The sequence below is a fragment of the Lactuca virosa genome, chromosome 9 (genome assembly GCF_052849685.1).
Source record: "Lactuca virosa cultivar CGN04683 chromosome 9, Lactuca_virosa_CGN04683_v6, whole genome shotgun sequence".
In the NCBI taxonomy this organism is placed as follows: domain Eukaryota; kingdom Viridiplantae; phylum Streptophyta; class Magnoliopsida; order Asterales; family Asteraceae; genus Lactuca; species Lactuca virosa.
The window spans coordinates 214,259,711-214,278,877 of NC_136434.1; the positions used below are offsets into that span (position 1 = coordinate 214,259,711).

Sequence of the window (19,167 nt, forward strand, 5' to 3'; positions counted from 1 at the left end):
AAAGATAGAATAAATTATGGGAAGGCACCTTGTCACCATGATGTTTGTGGTTTATGGTGAAGGTGATCAAGTGATGCAAAAATTTATGGATGGGTGACCGAATTTGTCCTTCGAAAGCATTCTGCAAACTATACTCATGGTTGGAAATGGATCTCCAAAATTGCACATCAAGCACTCCCGTGGTGAAATTTCGAACAAAACCTTGCAAAAATAAGACAAAATGTGGTGATTGTGTTTTTGCTTCGGCATACGAACCCATTCACCAAGAAAACTCACAAAGGTTGCACTCTCTATAAACACCTTCCAATCTAAACACAAGGGAGAGGTTGTATGTTGGGTTGGTCGTCTGTCACACCCCCAAACCGGAACGGCGGAAACGTTCGGGGGTGGAGGGCGTCATGTACAGTATCACAACAATTGCATAATAGTAATCAAAGTACAACAACCATTACATTGATAAAGTAAAGTTTTACATTCGTGTTCAAATCAATGTTTACTTGACACCAAAATGTATAGTAAAAGTTAAAAGACATGAGTCTATGAAGCTCTGTCTTCTCAAAACCTGTGGATACTTGTTTACTGATTTCGTGAGAATACAAGTAGTTTTGAAAAGAGTGTCAACAATTAACTTGGTGAGTTCATAAGCATGTTTGTAATTGAAATCTGTCATTTATTCCTTGAAATGTAAGTATGTTTTCCCAGAAAATCCTATATTTTCTGTTGTAATGTGTTGTAATAAAAACGTGTAAATGTTATTTTACTCTGAGATAGTATAATGTAGTTTTAATTCACATAAAACCATGAAAAGTATGTTTTCTCTGCACTGGAATAGTATTCTGTATTTGTACTTGTATGAAAATTGTGTAATTGTAAATGCCTGGATTCACCAGCTGTACTTGTAAAATACTATATTATAATTTTATTATTTAATAAAACTATGTGAAGTTGTTTACTTATTCATACACTAATCGTATTGTTCAATACCAAATTGTGAGTTATCATAACCATGCTTGATGACCTAAGATGGCCTGAACACGACGTTCTTAAGGCGTCGAAATCGTTATGACATTTGTCACCCCATGCCTGCCGGCCTAACTGTAGCAAACATTTAAGGTGCGGGATTGTCAGTCCCACATAGATCTATACACAAGTGTCATGCTCTCCCTCCAGGAGACTCTGGTTATAATTTAAGGACTTGATTGGTACTTAGATAAGTACGTGAAGTGTGTCTCACAAATTCTATATTTACGGTTACGTGTAGAATAATGAAAAGTTACTTTGTAATGGATAAACTGTAAGTATATCTCATAAACTATATTTATTATAGTTTATATGTTTGTTTTCCGTAATGTATTCTGAACTTTGAAAAGTAATATGTAAGTTCCATAAACTATACCTATTATAGTTTATATGTTTGTGTTTTACTGAAACGAAAACCTTTGTATTGTTAATAATTCGACAACTTTAAATTGTAAAATCCGTGACACGGTTGTTCCGTGAAATTCAACATTTATGTTCAAATTGTACTAAAATGGATTGCAAAAATAATATTTTTGTTTAATATGTTTTAAATGGTTTTATACTTATATAAATATAATGTTATATAATTATGATTAAATAGACAGTCGAATAAATAATTCTATCCCAAGCCCACAACCAAACAAGGAACATGAAATGGAGCCAAATTATCAATTTTAAGCCTGTTGAACCTTAATTATAATATATATATATATATATATATATATATATATATATATATATATATATATATATATATATATATATATATATATATATAATAACGGCAACGATTGATAAAATATTGAAAACATTTAGATATTAACACAAATTTTCTTGTGTTACACTTGTATTCCCCCCCCCTAAAACAGTGAAAAATCATGAAAACGTAGGTGTATGAACTCACCTTAAGTGAGTGTTCGCGTTGGGATACGATGTAGTATTGTTGATCCTCAAGTTAGAACCCGTATAATTATCCGTATCCTAATAGTTTTTAACGCATATAATAAGTGTATAATTAGTGGAAATAATAGTAAATATGTTATGGAATAATGAATTATGTAAGAATCACTTACAAAAAAAGTCTTAGAAATTATTCGAAGGTAAGATAGGTGTTTTCGGTTGCTTGAAGATGTGAAGATTGTTCTTCGTGTTCTTGGTGGAAATAAGGAGATTAGGGTGTTTTTGATTGATAATATGAAGATTGGATGGTGATTTCGGTTGGTATTATGAACACTTGAAGATTTCGAGTAACACCTTATGAAGATTCAAAGGTTTTTCGGTTGGTACTTGAGAAAAAAGATGATAGTTTCGGATGATACTTGAGAGAAAAGGTGGTGTTTTCAGTTAAGAAAGATGAGAATGAGCAATAAATTTTGGTCATATGTATTTGTATGGATGAAATATGATGGGTTGTTTACATTGAAATTCACATTTTATCACTCGAATTGCATGTCAATGGATAGAATGTAGGAGATTTCGGTGTAGACTGAAGTCAATTTTTGGTCCGAAGCAAGTGGGCGCATGCGAGGGTTTTCGGTCCAGGCGGAGAACCGTTTTCGGTATGAGGGTGGGTCTCTATGTGAGATTTCTCGGATTTTGAGGTATTTTATTTCTTTACCAAAAGTACATAATTAAATATAATTAAGAAATTTGACAATTTATTTGACAAGTTTAACTTTTGTTGACTTGTTTAGATTTTTTATTAACTTGCATATTAAGTTATATATGCATAGTTTTCAATATATAAGTGTTTATAACTTATATATAAGTATGATTATCAAAGTATGCAAGTAAAAAACTTATATAAATATGCCCTTAAGGTATTGTATTAATGTTATGGTATGGATTTACTTGTATATGATTGTAGTTTAAACTTTTATTCAGATAAGTTTGACTTACATTGACTTGAAATAACGGGTTGTTACATCGTCCGTTCTTCAAAACTAATCGTGGCGAAGAACTCAATGGACAATTCTCGATAAACGGGCTCTTGAATGGAAAATAAATTACGCCACCCGTTGCATTGGAAAGTAAAATCTTCTCCTACAAATAGCTTTGTCCAATATCGCTCCACTTCTGCAGGGCCGGTACTGACGGTGGGCAACTCGGGCGACCGCCCAGGGCCTACGTCTCCAAGGGGCCTAAAAATTCTGGGCTATGTAGTCTAAATATATAAAAAAAATTACCTAAATGATTTTTGGGGCCTAAAGTTGATTCAAACTCAAACTAGCTGAAAAGATAAACAATTTGGATTGCTTGTTATTTCTAATTGAACGTGTTTATAGTGAAAAATAAATGATTTTTTTTAATCTTTATTATATTTCTCTTTAAGGGGCTCTTTTTTTTCTTTTCGCCCCGGGCCCCATATACGTTTGGACCGGCCCTACACTTCTGTCACAATCCCAACCCCACTTAGCCATGACTAATCAATCACGGGTGCTAAAGCGAACTCCCGATTATATAACCATCCCAGTTTATTTGAATAATTGTTGAGCATGGATTGCGAAATATTTTGTGGGAATTGATATAGTGGATGTATACTAGGAACATCAATATGTTCTTATTTTTCCGAGATTGCACGAGACCCTCTCATGATACCTGAAAGATTAACAGCAAGAAAAACCAACAAAACCACCAAACCGATTAAGCAATAAGTAGAAAATAGAATTATGAGTACCCAATTTTCATGTCATGGTCACGAAGACCACGTCGTGATTTCGGTTCGATATCAATCTGTTTATCGTTCATTTACAAGGCCAATCAAACTCAAATCCATGTTTGGGGTTTGTTTTAAGCTTGATTCTAAGTACTTTCAAGTAACATGCAACATCTAAATCACATAAGGTTGAACTAATTTCGACATTTAGACTTCAACACAAACCCTAACTTCTAATTACTAAAATTTAAGGAAATTAATGATTAAGGAACTCATAGAACATACCTTTGACGATGTAACGAAATATAGACGCATGAAAAACAAGATTTTTGGCCGAAATCAAAGTGTGGGGTAGACCAGTTCTTACTTCACGATGTAATGTTTGAAAAGTGAGTGTCGAAGCAGATAGCGACTGACATTCTGACTTAAGTCCGTGACTTTGACCGCTTCACGTCGTGGGCTTGATTGGACCGAATTTTTATGGGCTGTTTCATGTTAGGATATATGGCCTGAGTGTTTTAGTCCAAATGATCCATAAAAACTAGTATTTTTTCCTTTTATTTAATTTATGAAAATCATTTTATTTATTTAAAAAAAAAGTTGTTCATAAAAATATTTTTCTTCTACGATAAGGACCCCACACTCGATTTTTGAAAATATAGGGATAGTGACCAAGAAATTTATCCTAAAAATGTAAAACAAATAAAAGTAGGAAAGAAAAGAAAATGCAAACCAAGCTTGGTTTGCCTCCCGACAAGCTCTTTTTATGGAGTCATGAGCCGGACTTTGTGTCACCCTGCGTTGTATTGGTTGGAGGTACGATGTCTAATTGTACCTTTTGTTCCTTCCATCTTTTCTTGTAAGCTTGCACCCTTCTTAAATAAGCTTTCTTAGAATTCTCCTTTTTCGTTTTAGAATCGCATTCCTCGTGCTTTCGTTTCACCCCTTTGTTCTTCACAAAAAGTGGTGGTTCTCCTTTTTCTTTTTGTATCTCCCTAGCTTCAACATCCTCCTTATCCAAAGTTGGCTTACTCAAGTCTTGTGTAATTTCTTCTTCTTCATCCTTACTTGAGACTGTAAGTTCTTCACTTTCTTCACTTACTAGAGACTGTGGAGTTTTATAAGCAAAGACCTTAAAGAACATTGGAATCGTAGCTCTAGGCTTAGTACGCTTGACTTGTTCTCTTGTTTAAATTTCTTCTTCCATCAATTTATCTAACTCCTCAAGCTCGTATTCTTTGTCTAAAAAGAATACTTCACTTTGAGCACAATCTTTCTTGAATCCATCTTCAACTCCAAAAGTCATTTCCTCATTTCCCACTCGTAAGGTGAGCTTTGACTCACGAATATCCACCAAGGCTCGTGCGGTATGAAGTAGTGGGCGTCTAAGGATAATTGGGACATCTTTATCCTCCTTCATATCTAGCATGACAAAATCAATTGGAATTTTTTTTTCCAATTTTTACCAAAATGTCCTCAATTATGCATCGGGGATGAGTTACCGAATGATTAGCCATATGAATTGCCATCTTAGTAGCCTTCAAATATGGAAGGTTGAGATTTTGATAGAATGAATAAGGCATTAAGTTTATGCTTGCTCCATAATCGGCTAAAGCATATGTCTTCATATTGTTTTTGAATTCACATGGATGTGTAAGGCGTCCGGGATCTCCCATCTTCTTTGGTATTTCTCCCATAATAACCATGGAACTTTGCTCACTAAGGACTACCTTGGAGGTCTTCTCAATATTGGCGAGTGTCAAGCAAGTCTTGAAGAAAGTTAGCATACTCAGGAACTTTTGCCAAGGATTCAATAAAAGGAGTATTGATTGTGATTCCCTTAACTTGTTTTATCAACTTGATATGCTCTTGCTCTAGTGGGTGAACTTTGGCTTGAGAAGGAAACGATAGCGGAGGATGAAAAGCTTGAGCATAAGAAGAACTTTTCTGTTCAGACCGAGGCCACGTCGTGAGGATTGAATCCTCATGTCGTGATGTGGGTGTTTCAACATAATTTTTTCTTCGATTTTCGTCCGCTTTGGCTGTGATTCGGGCTGCTTTGTCTCTTCTTCCAAGGGCCTTTAGAACTAAAAAATAGTGTCTTCTCCAGTAGTGATGGCCATGACATGTGGTTTAGGTTTGTTATCGGGAATTAGTGGATGTAACTGTTCATTAACCAAAGTAGTTAATTGCCCGAGTTGAACTTCAATATTTTTGATGGATGCTTGATGATTTCTCATGGAAGCATCAGTTGCATTGTGATGTTTTTCAGAGGCTTCCATGAATCTGTGAAGCATTGACTCCAAGTCCACTCTTTTCGCGGGTTGTGGTTGCTCCTTTTGATAAAAGCCTCGGCCTGTTTGCCTATATTTCTCTTCTTTTTGCTTTTTATACTCATCGTAAGGCAACCATTCTGTCACACCCCCAAACCAGAACGACGGAAACGTTCGGGGGCGGAGGACTTCATGTAAGTATCACAACACAAGCAATATAATAATCAAAGTACAAGCAACCATTGCATTAATAAGTATAAGTTTTACATAAGTGTTTAAACATTACATATTCAAACATCAAAGTAGATACAGTAGAAGACAAGAGTCGCAGTACGGTACTAGGTAGTCTTCTCAAAAGCTTCGGGAGTGTACCTGTCTACTGGATTCCTGATAATACAAGTTATTTTGAAAGAGTAGATCAGAATTTAAGCTGGTGAGTTCATAAGTATTTTAGTTCTATAAAGTATACTCTAAGTTCTTGGGAAAAGTTCGCCGTTTCCCCCAGAAAATCCTATATTTCCTGATCTGATAAAATGATAACCTCAATAGTTCCCTCTACAATTACTTAGTTGATACTAGTTATATATAACCTAATATCGAATGGACAGTTAAATGGGTGAATCTGCTCTAAGCCCACAACCAAACAAGGAACAGGAAGTAAGGCGGAAGTCACACATTTCACTGTCAATCGGATATTACTTATATATAACTATGACGTATAAACTAAGTAATTATAGAATTTGCCACTAAAGGTCCTTTATGTTATACTAGTTTAAAGAGAGTGAATGACTAAGTTCCATCTGATAAGTAGTTTTAAATCCCCATAAAACCGTTCCCTTTGTAAGAGTAGTTTAATCTCATAAACCGTTCCATTTGTAAAAGTAGTTTAATCCCATAAACCGATCCATTTGTAAAAGTAGTTTAATCCCATAAACCGTTCCATTTGTAAAAGTATTCTTAGTTATATCCGTTCTACAGTTTCTAATTCAATTTGTATTATTACCCCGTGTTTGCTAACCCTGGTACGTTGTATTTGTACCCCTGTTAATGCAAACCCGGTATGATGTATTATTACCCCGTAATTTGCTAACCCTGGTACGTTGTATTTGTACCCCTGTTAATGCAAACCCGATATGATGTATTATCTTTTCTTAAAGAAGTATATTACTACGTAGATTAATCGTTGTTTTCTCCATGTGAGTTCTATTAACCATACTAATATGACTGATGTGCCTGATGCGACGTTCTTTAGGCGTCGAAAACGATATGACATTTGTCACCCTAGGCCTGCCGGCCAAACTGTAGCTAACAGTAAAGGTGCGGGGTTGTCAGTCCCGTATAGATCTATACACAAATTCACGCTCTCCCTCCAGGAGATTCTGGTTAATAAGTCAGGACTTAAGGTCATACTTAGATAAGTACACCATGAAGAGTCTCACAAATTTATTGTTTCAACGAGATTACGAGTAATACCGTGGAAAAAGGCTTTTAACAGTAATGATGAAACTTTTCCATATATAAGTTTAAGATGATTGATATTGAGAATTGACCCATAAATTATACTTATTATAATTTATATGTTCTATTTGTTTAGCATGATTTCTCATGGATGAACACCTTTGTTCAGCATGATACAAAGGTAACGATACCGAATGAAGTAACCTTTTATATTCATATATATATATATATATATATATATATATATATATATATATATATATATATATATATATATATATATGAATATGATATTGATAATTATAATTTGAAATAGTTAATAAAACCTTTTTCAAAGAACTTAACAGTATTAAAAGAGGTTACATGACTTTAAAGATTCAAAATACATTTATTAACACAATTTAGATTGTGTTCAACTTGTATTCCCCCCTAAAAAGCATTTAAAACCATTTAAAACCATTTAAAAAGGTATATTATAGGGGTATGAACTCACCTGATAAGTGGTGATTTGGGCAGCGTTTCGTTTCTATAAATGATCTTTCTCGAAGAAACCACAAGTTTCTGATGAAAAACTGGGTTTTACGCAGGTAGAGTTTCGACTGGAGAGAGGTTAGCTTTTCGAGAATTTCGGGGCTTCGGGCTTGCGTCGTAGTTTGGATATGATACTGGGGCGTCGGGGTAATCTCGAGAGGCTTTAAAAGTAAGAAATATAGGAGAGAGGTTGGATTTTCTAACACAAACCCGGAGACCTCGCACTCCTTTTATAGGTGGCTGAACCTCACACTACGCTGGGCGTACCTCGGTACGCTGCGCGTTCGGTGCTGTGTGTCTTCGGACATGTCAATCTACGTAATACGTGTTGCATGCGACGGAAGGAGCGACGTGGACGATCCGAGGCCTTGTATCCGAGTATGCTGGGCGTACTCTTGTACGCGAGGCGTACTTGTATTTTCCAAACTTCAAAAACTCATATCTTTTGCATATGAACTTCGTTTTTGACGTTCTTTATATCCACGTGTAGGTGAGATCAAGCTCTACAACTTTCGTTTAGACTCCGTCGGCTAATTTTGACTTTATTTTTAAAGTTATATTTTTAACAGGTCGGGACAGGAAAAGTCCGTTAAAAATTCATTACTTCTTCATCCGACGTCCGTTTTTGTATGTCTTTTTACCGTTGGATTTCTTTTGATAAGATCTCCGATTCTCGTTTAGGTTGTTTTGGCCAAAAGTTGCTCGATCTAAATTTCGAGTTTTTAGCTGTTTACTGCTAAACTGAAACTTAGAAAAATCATAACTTCCTCATACGAAGTCAGATTTAGACGTTCTTTTTATGGACACTCTCGGTTTAACGCATTCTACGACTTTCATTTAGATTGTTATGGCTAAAAAGCCTTTTATCGAAAATTTACTTTTTACACTGAACAATGTTTTGCCGGTTTTGTCGCGGATCTTCGATTGGTCATAACTTCTTCGTTATAACTCGGATTTCAGTGTTCTTTATATTTTTGGAAACCTTGTTACAATCTCTACCACTTTGTTCATCCCAATTATGATTATTGAACAATTTATTTTTGACCTAAATTTGACTGGTGTTACATTATCCCCCCGTTAGAGGGAATTTCGTCCCGAAATTAAGTCTAAAGTGATACTCATGGACTAGGGAAAAGATGTGAATATTTTCGTTTCATATAATCTTCCCTTTTCCAAGTGAATTCAGGTCCCCGGTTTGTAATCCATCGAACCTTCACTATCGGGATAAGGCTTTGCTTGGTTCTTTTGATTTCCCTATCCATGAGTTCTATTGGTTCTTCTACAAAGTGTAGACTTTTATTTAACTTGATTTCATCGAGTGAAATAACAAGTGTTTCATCAGATAGACACCTATTTAGATTAGATATGTGAAAGGTGGGATGAATGTTATTAAGTTCTTTTTGTGGTAGTTTAAGTTTATAAGCTACAAGACCGATTCTGGCAAGAATCTCGAATGGTCCTATGTACCTTGGATTTAGTATTCCACGCTTTCTGAAGTGTATCTTGCCCTTCCGGGGTGAGACCTTCATATGACAAGGTCACCAACCTGGAATTCCAAGGGTTTTCTCTTATCAAAGGCGTAGCTTTTCTGATTAACTCGGGAAGCTTCATCTCGCTTTCTGATTCATATTCTCTTTTTGGTAGTCTCTTGGAATAATTCCGGTCCAGCGAAGGTGCTGTGTGGAAATTGGACCTCTAGTTAGTTGTGTGTCACCAACTTTAGTCCAGTGCATATATGATCTGCACTTGCGACTAGAGAAGGTTTCGAATGGAGCAACTTTAAATGCTAGCATGATAAAGGACTCGACTAATTGGTAAATGGTTATCCTATGCTTTACCAAAGTCGATTACATATGCTCTCAGTATGACTTCTAATGCTTGAATCATTCTCTTATTTTGTCTGTCGGTTTAAGGATGGTAGGCTATGCTCATGACTAGCCTAGTTCCCAGAGATTTCTGAAGTGACTGCCTGAACTGGAAGATGATTCTATTATCTCAAACAGAGATAACAGATATTAGAACACCGTGCAGTCTAACTAATCTCTCTAACACACGTTCTAGTTATCTTCTCTATTTTTCTGTTTCTTTAAAATTGTAGGAAGTGCGCAGACTTGGCTAATCTGCCGATGATCACCCAAAATGACATCAAGTCCACCTGTTGCCTTGGTAACTTGATTATAAATTCCATTATAATCCGATACCACTCCCACTCAGATATCTCTGATTGTTACTATAAGCCTGCGGGCTTTTGCTCAGAAGTTCATGATAAGACTCATACTTGGCTCATCCACCATTACCTCATGTATACAAGTCGTATATAATTTAGATTGACAAAACGTTCGGTTGGGTGGCTCTGCCGCAAGTCCACAACCAGACAAGGAACAGGAAATAGGGCGGAATCACACATCCTAAATCTTGTTGAGTCTAAATTATATACCACTCTTGTGTATACACTTAGCAACGATAGATTAACCTAATAAGTTCTTAATTTCTTATTCTTGAACTTGACTTGCGGTACAAGTGATCTTCCTCGTAGATCTATTGGTTGTACTACGGGTAGTTACTGACTTTTGAGACTTCTTTGGGGCATTTAGCTTCAAGTTTTCTATCTACTGGGTAGGCTAGAAGGTGTGGTACCCCTCGCATGGGTACTTCTGAAGTTTTGAAGTGAGAGATGACATAAGGGTTTGCGTTATGGATTGGAAGAATTTCATCTTACGGCTGATAAAGGAAAAAGTTCTCTTACACAGTATAAGAATTTTCACATGGTAAGGACCAAGCCAAACCATGTTGAATGAGGATGTCAGATTTTTCTCGATGAAATAGATATTAAGTCGTTCTGGGGGAAATGATTACTAGGATAATGAACTATCCTATGTACCTAAGTTTTCAGCGCTTCCGGTTTTATTTTGTTATTACTGTTATGAATCCCCTTTTTGATTTAAAATTGGCGGGTACTACCAATACGAGGGTTCTGATAATTTGAAATTATGAACTTTCATGAAATGATCTTTATTAGGTCTCTCTATAATCGCTTGGTGTATACAAGTCATGTATAATTAAGATTGGTAAGACCTTTGACTGAGCAACCCTGCCCTAAATCCACAACCAAACAAGGAACAGGAAATGAGGCAGGATTACTCACTCTAAGTCTACAAATCTTAATTATAAATGACCCTTATGTATACACTAAGCCATCATAGCTTACCTGTTAGGGTTTTAAATTTTATATGAATGCTGTGATTTAATTTGAACGGGAGAGTAATCATAATTATAGATAATTATTGGGGTTTGGAAGTGTACCAAAAATATAGCAGGGTTCTTTGATGCCTTCCCATGCATTGGGGTCAAACTCCTCCTGCTCCCCCGTCGTCCTTTTCTGTTGGACAGTCCCTCTTGTAATGTCCTATTTCACCACAAAGGCGACATATTGGAATGGTTTCAACATCGGTAGTTGAGGTGTTGAACTCAACCGGAGTTCTACGGATGCGGGCGGTGTGCCCCTTCATGTTGCATCTATTGCAATGCAGCTCTCGGCAAACTCCATGATGATGGTATTTGCACTTGCTGCAGTGTGGGAGGTTTCCTAAGTACGGCGTGGTCGGTGTTGGAATAACAGGGCTGATGGGGGTATTGACTGCCCCAGTTCGTTGCCCTCTGTTAGGATCTTGAGTTGAACAACTCTCTTTCTTGTTCTCGAACTTTCGTTTCAGGATATTAGGCTTAAGGTTCGAAGTGTTCTCACAAATAGGTACTCGTTGTTGTACTTGGTCATCACTACGATCAGGGTTGCTGATAGCATTACCACCAACATTTGCGTTGTTAGCATTAAGGTGTGCCATGACAGCTGCTACAGCTGCTGTGACTACAGCTTGAAACGTAGCCGCATCTATTTGAAGGATTGGTGTTTTGCCGATGGGTTGGTTTTGTTTCTTCAGAGGCATGATTCTGTTACATGATAAGAAAATGAGCTCGTGAGCGCCTATCGTTGGCTCTAGATGTATTCTAATCATTTGTATCTACATATAAATCTTTCGTTTTGTTATACTGTTCTCAACGATTCGACCTGCATCCCTATGATGCAGTCCTGGTAAGGAGCAGAAATAAGTTTCTAGAATGGTTATGAACCGAGTGTCATCCGAACTAAGTTACCTTCGATTGGTGGATATCGTTTTCCAACTTTCGAAAAGATTTGAAAACAATTCATAACAGTGTCTACATAAAATAGACTTATGAATTTGAGAAGTAATCACTATCAATTGAGATTTCGTGATCCGATTTATTGTTATTAGCCGTGACAGGAAAAGAAGATAAGCTCAAAACCTATTGTGAGTAATGTAAACACTAATTCACTAGGTTGTATTATTTATTAGTTATTACTTAGATGAAAAGGCGCTCAAACACTTCTCATGAATCACGCATGGTTTTCCTCTGTTCTCTGTTCTATTCCGGGCAGTAATGATTTGTTCTCTCCTGGTATCTATACGATGTCCTTCTCCTCCATAGGTATATTGAATTCCTGAGCTGTCTTACTTCCGATTCTGACACTGATCCCCATTACTTCGTAATGAAGATTTTGAACCTCGGAAGTTCAGGCGAATCTCTCATTGGTGTCCTTAATAAGGTAAGGGCACTAAATGATTTCTATAGTTTCTTTACTTCTCATCTGTTTCTTTCTCAGAATTCTCCTAATGAAATTCTGTTGGATCCTCTTTGACTCTTCTATTGATTTCTGGAGTGACTACATCTATCTAAGGGGTTTATACGAGAATGGGAATGTCTAAAGAATGTATGAGAAAATTTAAATTTTTACGAAGGTGATCCTTTCTGGTCCTTCTATAATCGCATAGTGTGTACCGATTATATATATTTCAGATCAAATAGACATTCGAATAAGTAATCCTACTCTAAAACCACATCCAGACAAGGAAAAGGAAGTAGAGTGAAAATCACATATTCTAAGTCTATAAAATCTCAAGTATATATAACCTTAATGTATCCACTTAGTAATTATAGACTTATCAGAAAAGATCTTTTAAAATTTCCCAAAAGTTTATTTATGGTATAATTAAAATACAATTATTTTAATTATAAGTTTAGACTTCTAGATATAAGAAGTTGATAAGTTTTCAGTTTTCTTGTTATAGCATCCTAAAATACTCCTATAGTATTTTAACCTTTATGTTTGGTTCTGGAATTCTTCTGGTGCCTAGGTAAGTTTTAGACTTGTTGCAACACTACAATCACTCCTAAACACATGTTGGTCATATCTCAAATGAATATAGTTGATCAGGCTATATTGATCCCATATATGATTACATAACTGTCCAGGTTTAACTGTAATGTCCAACATCCAAATATTTTTGTTTTGTTCTTCTTGTGATACTCATTCTAGTATATATATATTCTGCATGTACTTATACTTTTATAAAATATTGTTATATTTTTAAAGCATAACTCTTGGTCAGAGTGTTTTTATCCCAATGGGTTTATAGTTGTATATCTTTTATGACAGATATACTGAGTTCACTATAAACAATGCTCTGATACCAATCTGTCACACCCCCAAACCAGAACGGCGGAAACGTTCGGGGGCGGAGGACTTCATGTAAGTATCACAACACATGCAATATAGTAATCAAAGTACAAGCAACCATTGCATTAATAAGTATAAGTTTTACATAAGTGTTTAAACATTACATATTCAAACATCAAAGTAGATACAGTAGAAGACAAGAGTCGCAGTACTTTACTAGGTAGTCTTCTCAAAAGCTTCGGGAGTGTACCTGTCTACTGGATTCCTGATAATACAAGTTATTTTGAAAGATTAGATCAGAATTTAAGCTGGTGAGTTCATAAGTATTTTAGTTCTATAAAGTAAACTCTAAGTTCTTTGGAAAAGTTCGCCGTTTCCCCCCAGAAAATCCTATATTTCCTGATGTGATAAAATGATAACCTCAATAGTTCCCTCTACAATTACTTAGTTGACACTAGTTATATATAACCTAATATCGAATGAACAGTTAAATGGGTGAATCTGCCCTAAGCCCACAACCAAACAAGGAACAGGAAGTAAGGCGGAAGTCACACATTTCACTGTCAATCGGATATTACTTATATATAACTATGACGTATAAACTAAGGAATTATAGAATTTGCCACTAAAGGTCCTTTATGTTATACTAGTTTAAAGAGAGTGAATGACTAAGTTCCATCTGATAAGTAGTTTTAAATCCCCATAAAACCGTTCCCTTTGTAAAAGTAGTTTAATCCCATAAACCGTTCCATTTGTAAAAGTAGTTTAATCCCATAAACCGTTCCATTTGTAAAAGTAGTTTAATCCCATAAACCGTTCCATTTGTAAAAGTATTCTTAGTTATATCCGTTCTACAGTTTCTAACTCAGTTTGTATTATTACCCCGTGTTTGCTAACCATGGTACGTTGTATTTGTACCCCTGTTAATGCAAACCCGATATGATGTATTATTACCCCGTAATTTGCTAACCCCGGTACGTTGTATTTGTACCCCTGTTAATGCAAACCCGGTATGATGTATTATCTTTTCTTAAAGAAGTATATTACTACGTAGATTAATCGTTGTTTTCTCTATGTGAGTTCTATTAACCATACTAATATGACTGATGTGCCTGATGCGACGTTCTTCAGGCGTCGGAAACGATATGACATTTGTCACCCTAGGCCTGCCGGCCAAACTGTAGCGAACAGTAAAGGTGCGGGGTTGTCAGTCCCGTATAGATCTATACACAAATTCACGCTCTCCCTCCAGGAGATTCTGGTTAATAAGTCAGGACTTAAGGTCGTACTTAGATAAGTACACCATGAAGAGTCTCACAAATTTATTGTTTCAACGAGATTACGAGTAATACCGTGGAAAAAGCCTTTTAACAGTAATGATGAAACTTTTCCATATATAAGTTTAAGATGATTGATATTGAGAATTGACCCATAAATTATACTTATTATAATTTATATGTTCTATTTGTTAGCATGATTTCTCATGGATGAACACCTTTGTTCAGCATGATACAAAGGTAACGATACCGAATGAAGTAACCTTTTATATTCATATATGTATAATATATATATATATATATATATATATATATATATATATATATATATATATATATATATATATATATGAATATGATATTGATAATTATAATTTGAAATAGTTTATAAAACATTTTTCAAAGAACTTAACACTATTAAAAGAGTTTACATGACTTTAAAGATTCAACATGGCTTAAAGTCATTTTGAAAGTATTTGGTAATCCTTAAAATCATAAGGAAACCCTTTGTGTGATTATTATCACATACAATTATTAACACAATTTAGATTGTGTTCAACTTGTATTCCCCCCTAAAAAGCATTTAAAACCATTTAAAAATGTATATTATAGGGGTATGAACTCACCTGATAAGTGGTGATTTGGGCAGCGTTTTGTTTCTATAAATGATCTTTCTCGAAGAAACCGCAAGTTTCTGATGAAAAACCGGGCTTTACGTGGGCAGAGTTTCGACTGGAGAGAGGTTAGCTTTTCGAGAATTTCGGGGCTTCGGGCTTGCGTCGTAGTTTGGATATGATACTGGGGCGTCGGGGTAATCTCGAGAGGCTTTAAATGTAAGAAATATAGGAGAGAGGTTGGATTTTCTAACACAAACCCGGAGACCTCGCACTCCTTTTATAGGTGGCTGAACCTCGCACTACGCTGGGCGTACCTCGGTACACTGGGCATACCTTCGTACGCTGTGCATTCGGTGCTGCGTGTCTTCGAACGTGTCAATCTGCGTAATACGTGTTGTATGCGACGGAAGGAGCGACGTGGACGATCCGAGGCCTTGTATCCGAGTACGCTGGGCGTACTCTTGTACGCGCCTACGCGGGGCGTACTTGTATTTTCCAAACTTCAAAAATTCATATCTTTTGTATATGAACTCCGTTTTTGACGTTCTTTATATCCACGCGTAGGTGAGATTAAGCTCTACAACTTTTGTTTAGACTCTGTCGGCTAATTTTGACTTTATTTTTAAAGTTATATTTTTAACAGGCCGGGACAGGAAAAGTCTGTTAAAAATTCATAACTTCTTCATCTGACGTCCGTTTTTGTATGTCTTTTTACCGTTGGATTTCTTTTGATAAGATCTCCGATTCTCGTTTAGGTTGTTTTGGCCAAAAGTTGCTCGATCTAAATTTCGAGTTTTTAGCTGTTTACTGCTAAACCGAAACTTAGAAAAATCATAACTTCCTCATACGAAGTCAGATTTAGACGTTCTTTTTATGGACACTCTCGGTTTAACGCATTCTACGACTTTCATTTAGATTGTTATGGCTAAAAAGCCTTTTTATCGAAAATTCACTTTTTACACTGAACAGTATTTTGCCGGTTTTGTCGTGGATCTTCGATTGGTCATAACTTCTTCGTTATAACTCGGATTTCAGTATTCTTTATATTTTTTGAAACCTTGTTATAATCTCTACCACTTTGTTCATCCCAATTAATATTATTGAACAATTTATTTTTGACCTAAGTTTGACTGGTGTTACACATTCCTTCTTCGGCTTCCTCCAATCTTCATCATAGCTGTCTCCACTTTAGTATAATACTTGAGCTTTCCTATTCCTGTTTTCATCTAGATGGCAATCTTTCGTCAAATGTGGATCATTGCAATTTTCATAACCCACACATATTGCGTGTATGGATTGGTCCATCTTCGTCATTCTTCTATCCATATTATTTAACATTACCAAAACAACCGCCATGTCTTCCGAAGTGCTACTCCTGATTCCTTTTGCTCTGTTATTTTGAGGGTTGTGATACTACCGTGAATGCTTTTAAACTCTTCGATTAGCTCCTTAATTTCAGAGGGATTTTTCTTCATTAGAGGTCTTTGAGAATTAAGGAGTTGCCTTGTCATCACATTTACCCCATCGTAGAAGATCGATACTTCTTGTTGCACATTAAGATCATTTTGGGGACAATTTCTAAGTAGCCCTTTGTAGCGCTCCCATGCTTCATAAAGTGACTCACCTGGTTGTTGCTCAAAATTAACTATTGCCTTCTTAAGTTTATACACCTTTGACGGTGGCAAAAATTGTTCTAAGAACACTTCACATATTTCTGCCCACGTAGTGATTGCACCGGGTGGAAGTGCCTTCAATCAAACTTAGCTACTCATTTGAAGGTGACTGAAAGCATTCTCAACAAAACAGTCTCGCGTGGAACATTCGGGATATTGAAGTAATCGGCGATGTCATTGACTTCATCAAGGTGTTTGTAAGAATCCTCATGATCTTTTCTGGAAAATGGAATATCCTTAATTGTGGAAAGGATGTTTACTTTTAACTCGAAGGTTACGGTAGTAGGAATTGTAGGTTGCACTAAGCTTGGACCATTGTCCTCTCAAATTCTTTTCTTGTACGTCTCCTTTGAAATGTCGACAATGTTCGCCATTTTGGTTCTTGGCTTGCTTTCGGGTTCGCTTACTTCTTTGTCAGATTCTGATTTAGGCTCGTAACCAGATTCCCTTTTAGTAAGAGACTTCTCAATGTTTTCTAATGCGCTTTCATTTTTCGGCTTCTTTTTATGGAAAGCTGACTCTGGATTTTCAAATGGTGGCATCAATGGTGTGTTGGATCCTCGGATCATATACTACTGAAACAAAAACAAAAACAAAAACGTAAAAACGAACAAAAACTAATTAAAAAATCCTACTAAACGATTACCACGACGTGGTAATAATGCCACCTCGTGGTGAAGCAGATAAACTAAACAGAAAGCAAAAACGAAAAAAACGTGAAATATCTGAGTTCACGTCGTGAGTTGAGTAATTCAGAAAAAAAAACTAATGCTAAAAATTAACTTTTTGCAGGTTTTACCCCACAAAAAGGATCGATTAGCCGAAAACAATAATATTAAAAGCCTAAAATAGCCGTTTCATGGCAACGGCGTCAAAAACTTTGATGTGTCGTAATATTACACCTAACGGTTTTACCAACTATCTAACTAACTATTACGACTTAAGGCAGTGGACATTCTCGCAAATAATATATCACAAACAGTCGGGTATCGAACACAGGGAACAAATTTAATTTACTAACCTAACTACTAGTAGATTAATCTAAAAAACAAGCAAACATTAAAATGGGTTTGTATATGATTTTTCAAGTTCAGACAAACTTAAACATTTAACTAACGATTTTAATCAATATACTAAAAACACTTTCGTTTAGTTCGAATCCATCTCTTCTCTATGGTTAGTTACTAATTATGGATTATTAAAGTTGGTTACAAATTATTATGTAATTAGCAATTCAAGTCCAAATTTACTAATATTTTCACAAATTCATGAACTACCATGTATGATCATACACAAGCTAACACAAAATTAGTTATTAATTGTAAGTCCCCAAATCTGCTTGTGTATCAATCATATCCAATTGATGGTGCGGAATCCCAATCAATTGGATGATTTCAGATCAAAATAGAATAGAAGGAGAAGAAGAATAACTTGAATCTATGATGTATTCAATGTTGGAATGAAGCTCCTTACACATAGATTCATGCACACACACACTCTTCTCTCTAACTTTCTCTTACACCTTACGAACACACACTTAAGCACCTTGAGAAAACTTATCACCTCACACACCTAACACCTATATATACATGTGCCACAAACTCAAGGCCGGACCGAAAACCCAATGGACCGAAAACCCAATGCTAGACCGAAAACTCATGGGTTTTCGGTCCAAGCTACAATTAATCCCAATATTAGTTTTCGGCCCAAATGATAAAACAATAAATGCTTAGAAAAGCAAAGTATAAACCAATTTTAGACCCAACATTAATTATAGATGAGCCATGTAAGATTTATCTAAGCAAACACAATTATGGTCACACTTATGTTCTCCAACACAGCTAAATTTGTTACTTTTATTACTTATCCAAGATTTGATCGATCCTAGCACTAGTAATTTTAATGGTCACTAAATCACTAGGTAATCAAGTTCATGTAATATAATGGCCACTAAGCTACATTTAACTTGAATTTAAACAACAAAGTCACAAACTTTAACATGCTAGGTAATGATAATCAAACACATGCACAAAACCAACTTATAAAATCCATAAATTAATAATCTAAGCCATAGATTCGAGGTTTCATCTAGATAAACGAAAGCAAATAAGTTCAGCTACTCATGG

At 35.7% G+C, this 19,167-nt stretch overlaps 1 protein-coding gene and 1 non-coding gene across 2 annotated transcripts; one reads left to right on the forward strand and one right to left on the reverse strand.

Moving 5' to 3' along the window:
• Positions 1 to 4,865: 4,865 nt before the first annotated feature.
• Positions 4,866 to 5,373, reverse strand: LOC145140276 (uncharacterized). The gene is made up of 2 exons (XM_079073819.1): positions 5,179 to 5,373; positions 4,866 to 5,090 (listed from the first exon to the last, which is right to left on the reverse strand). Exons 1-2 carry the CDS (start codon positions 5,371 to 5,373, stop codon positions 4,866 to 4,868), a joined length of 420 nt encoding a protein of 139 aa, XP_078929945.1.
• Positions 5,374 to 16,925: 11,552 nt separating this feature from the next.
• LOC145141721 (small nucleolar RNA R71) lies at positions 16,926 to 17,032 on the forward strand. Its single transcript, XR_013722916.1, has one exon. It is a non-coding gene; the product is annotated as a small nucleolar RNA R71 (small nucleolar RNA).
• The last annotated feature ends 2,135 nt before the right edge of the window (positions 17,033 to 19,167 follow it).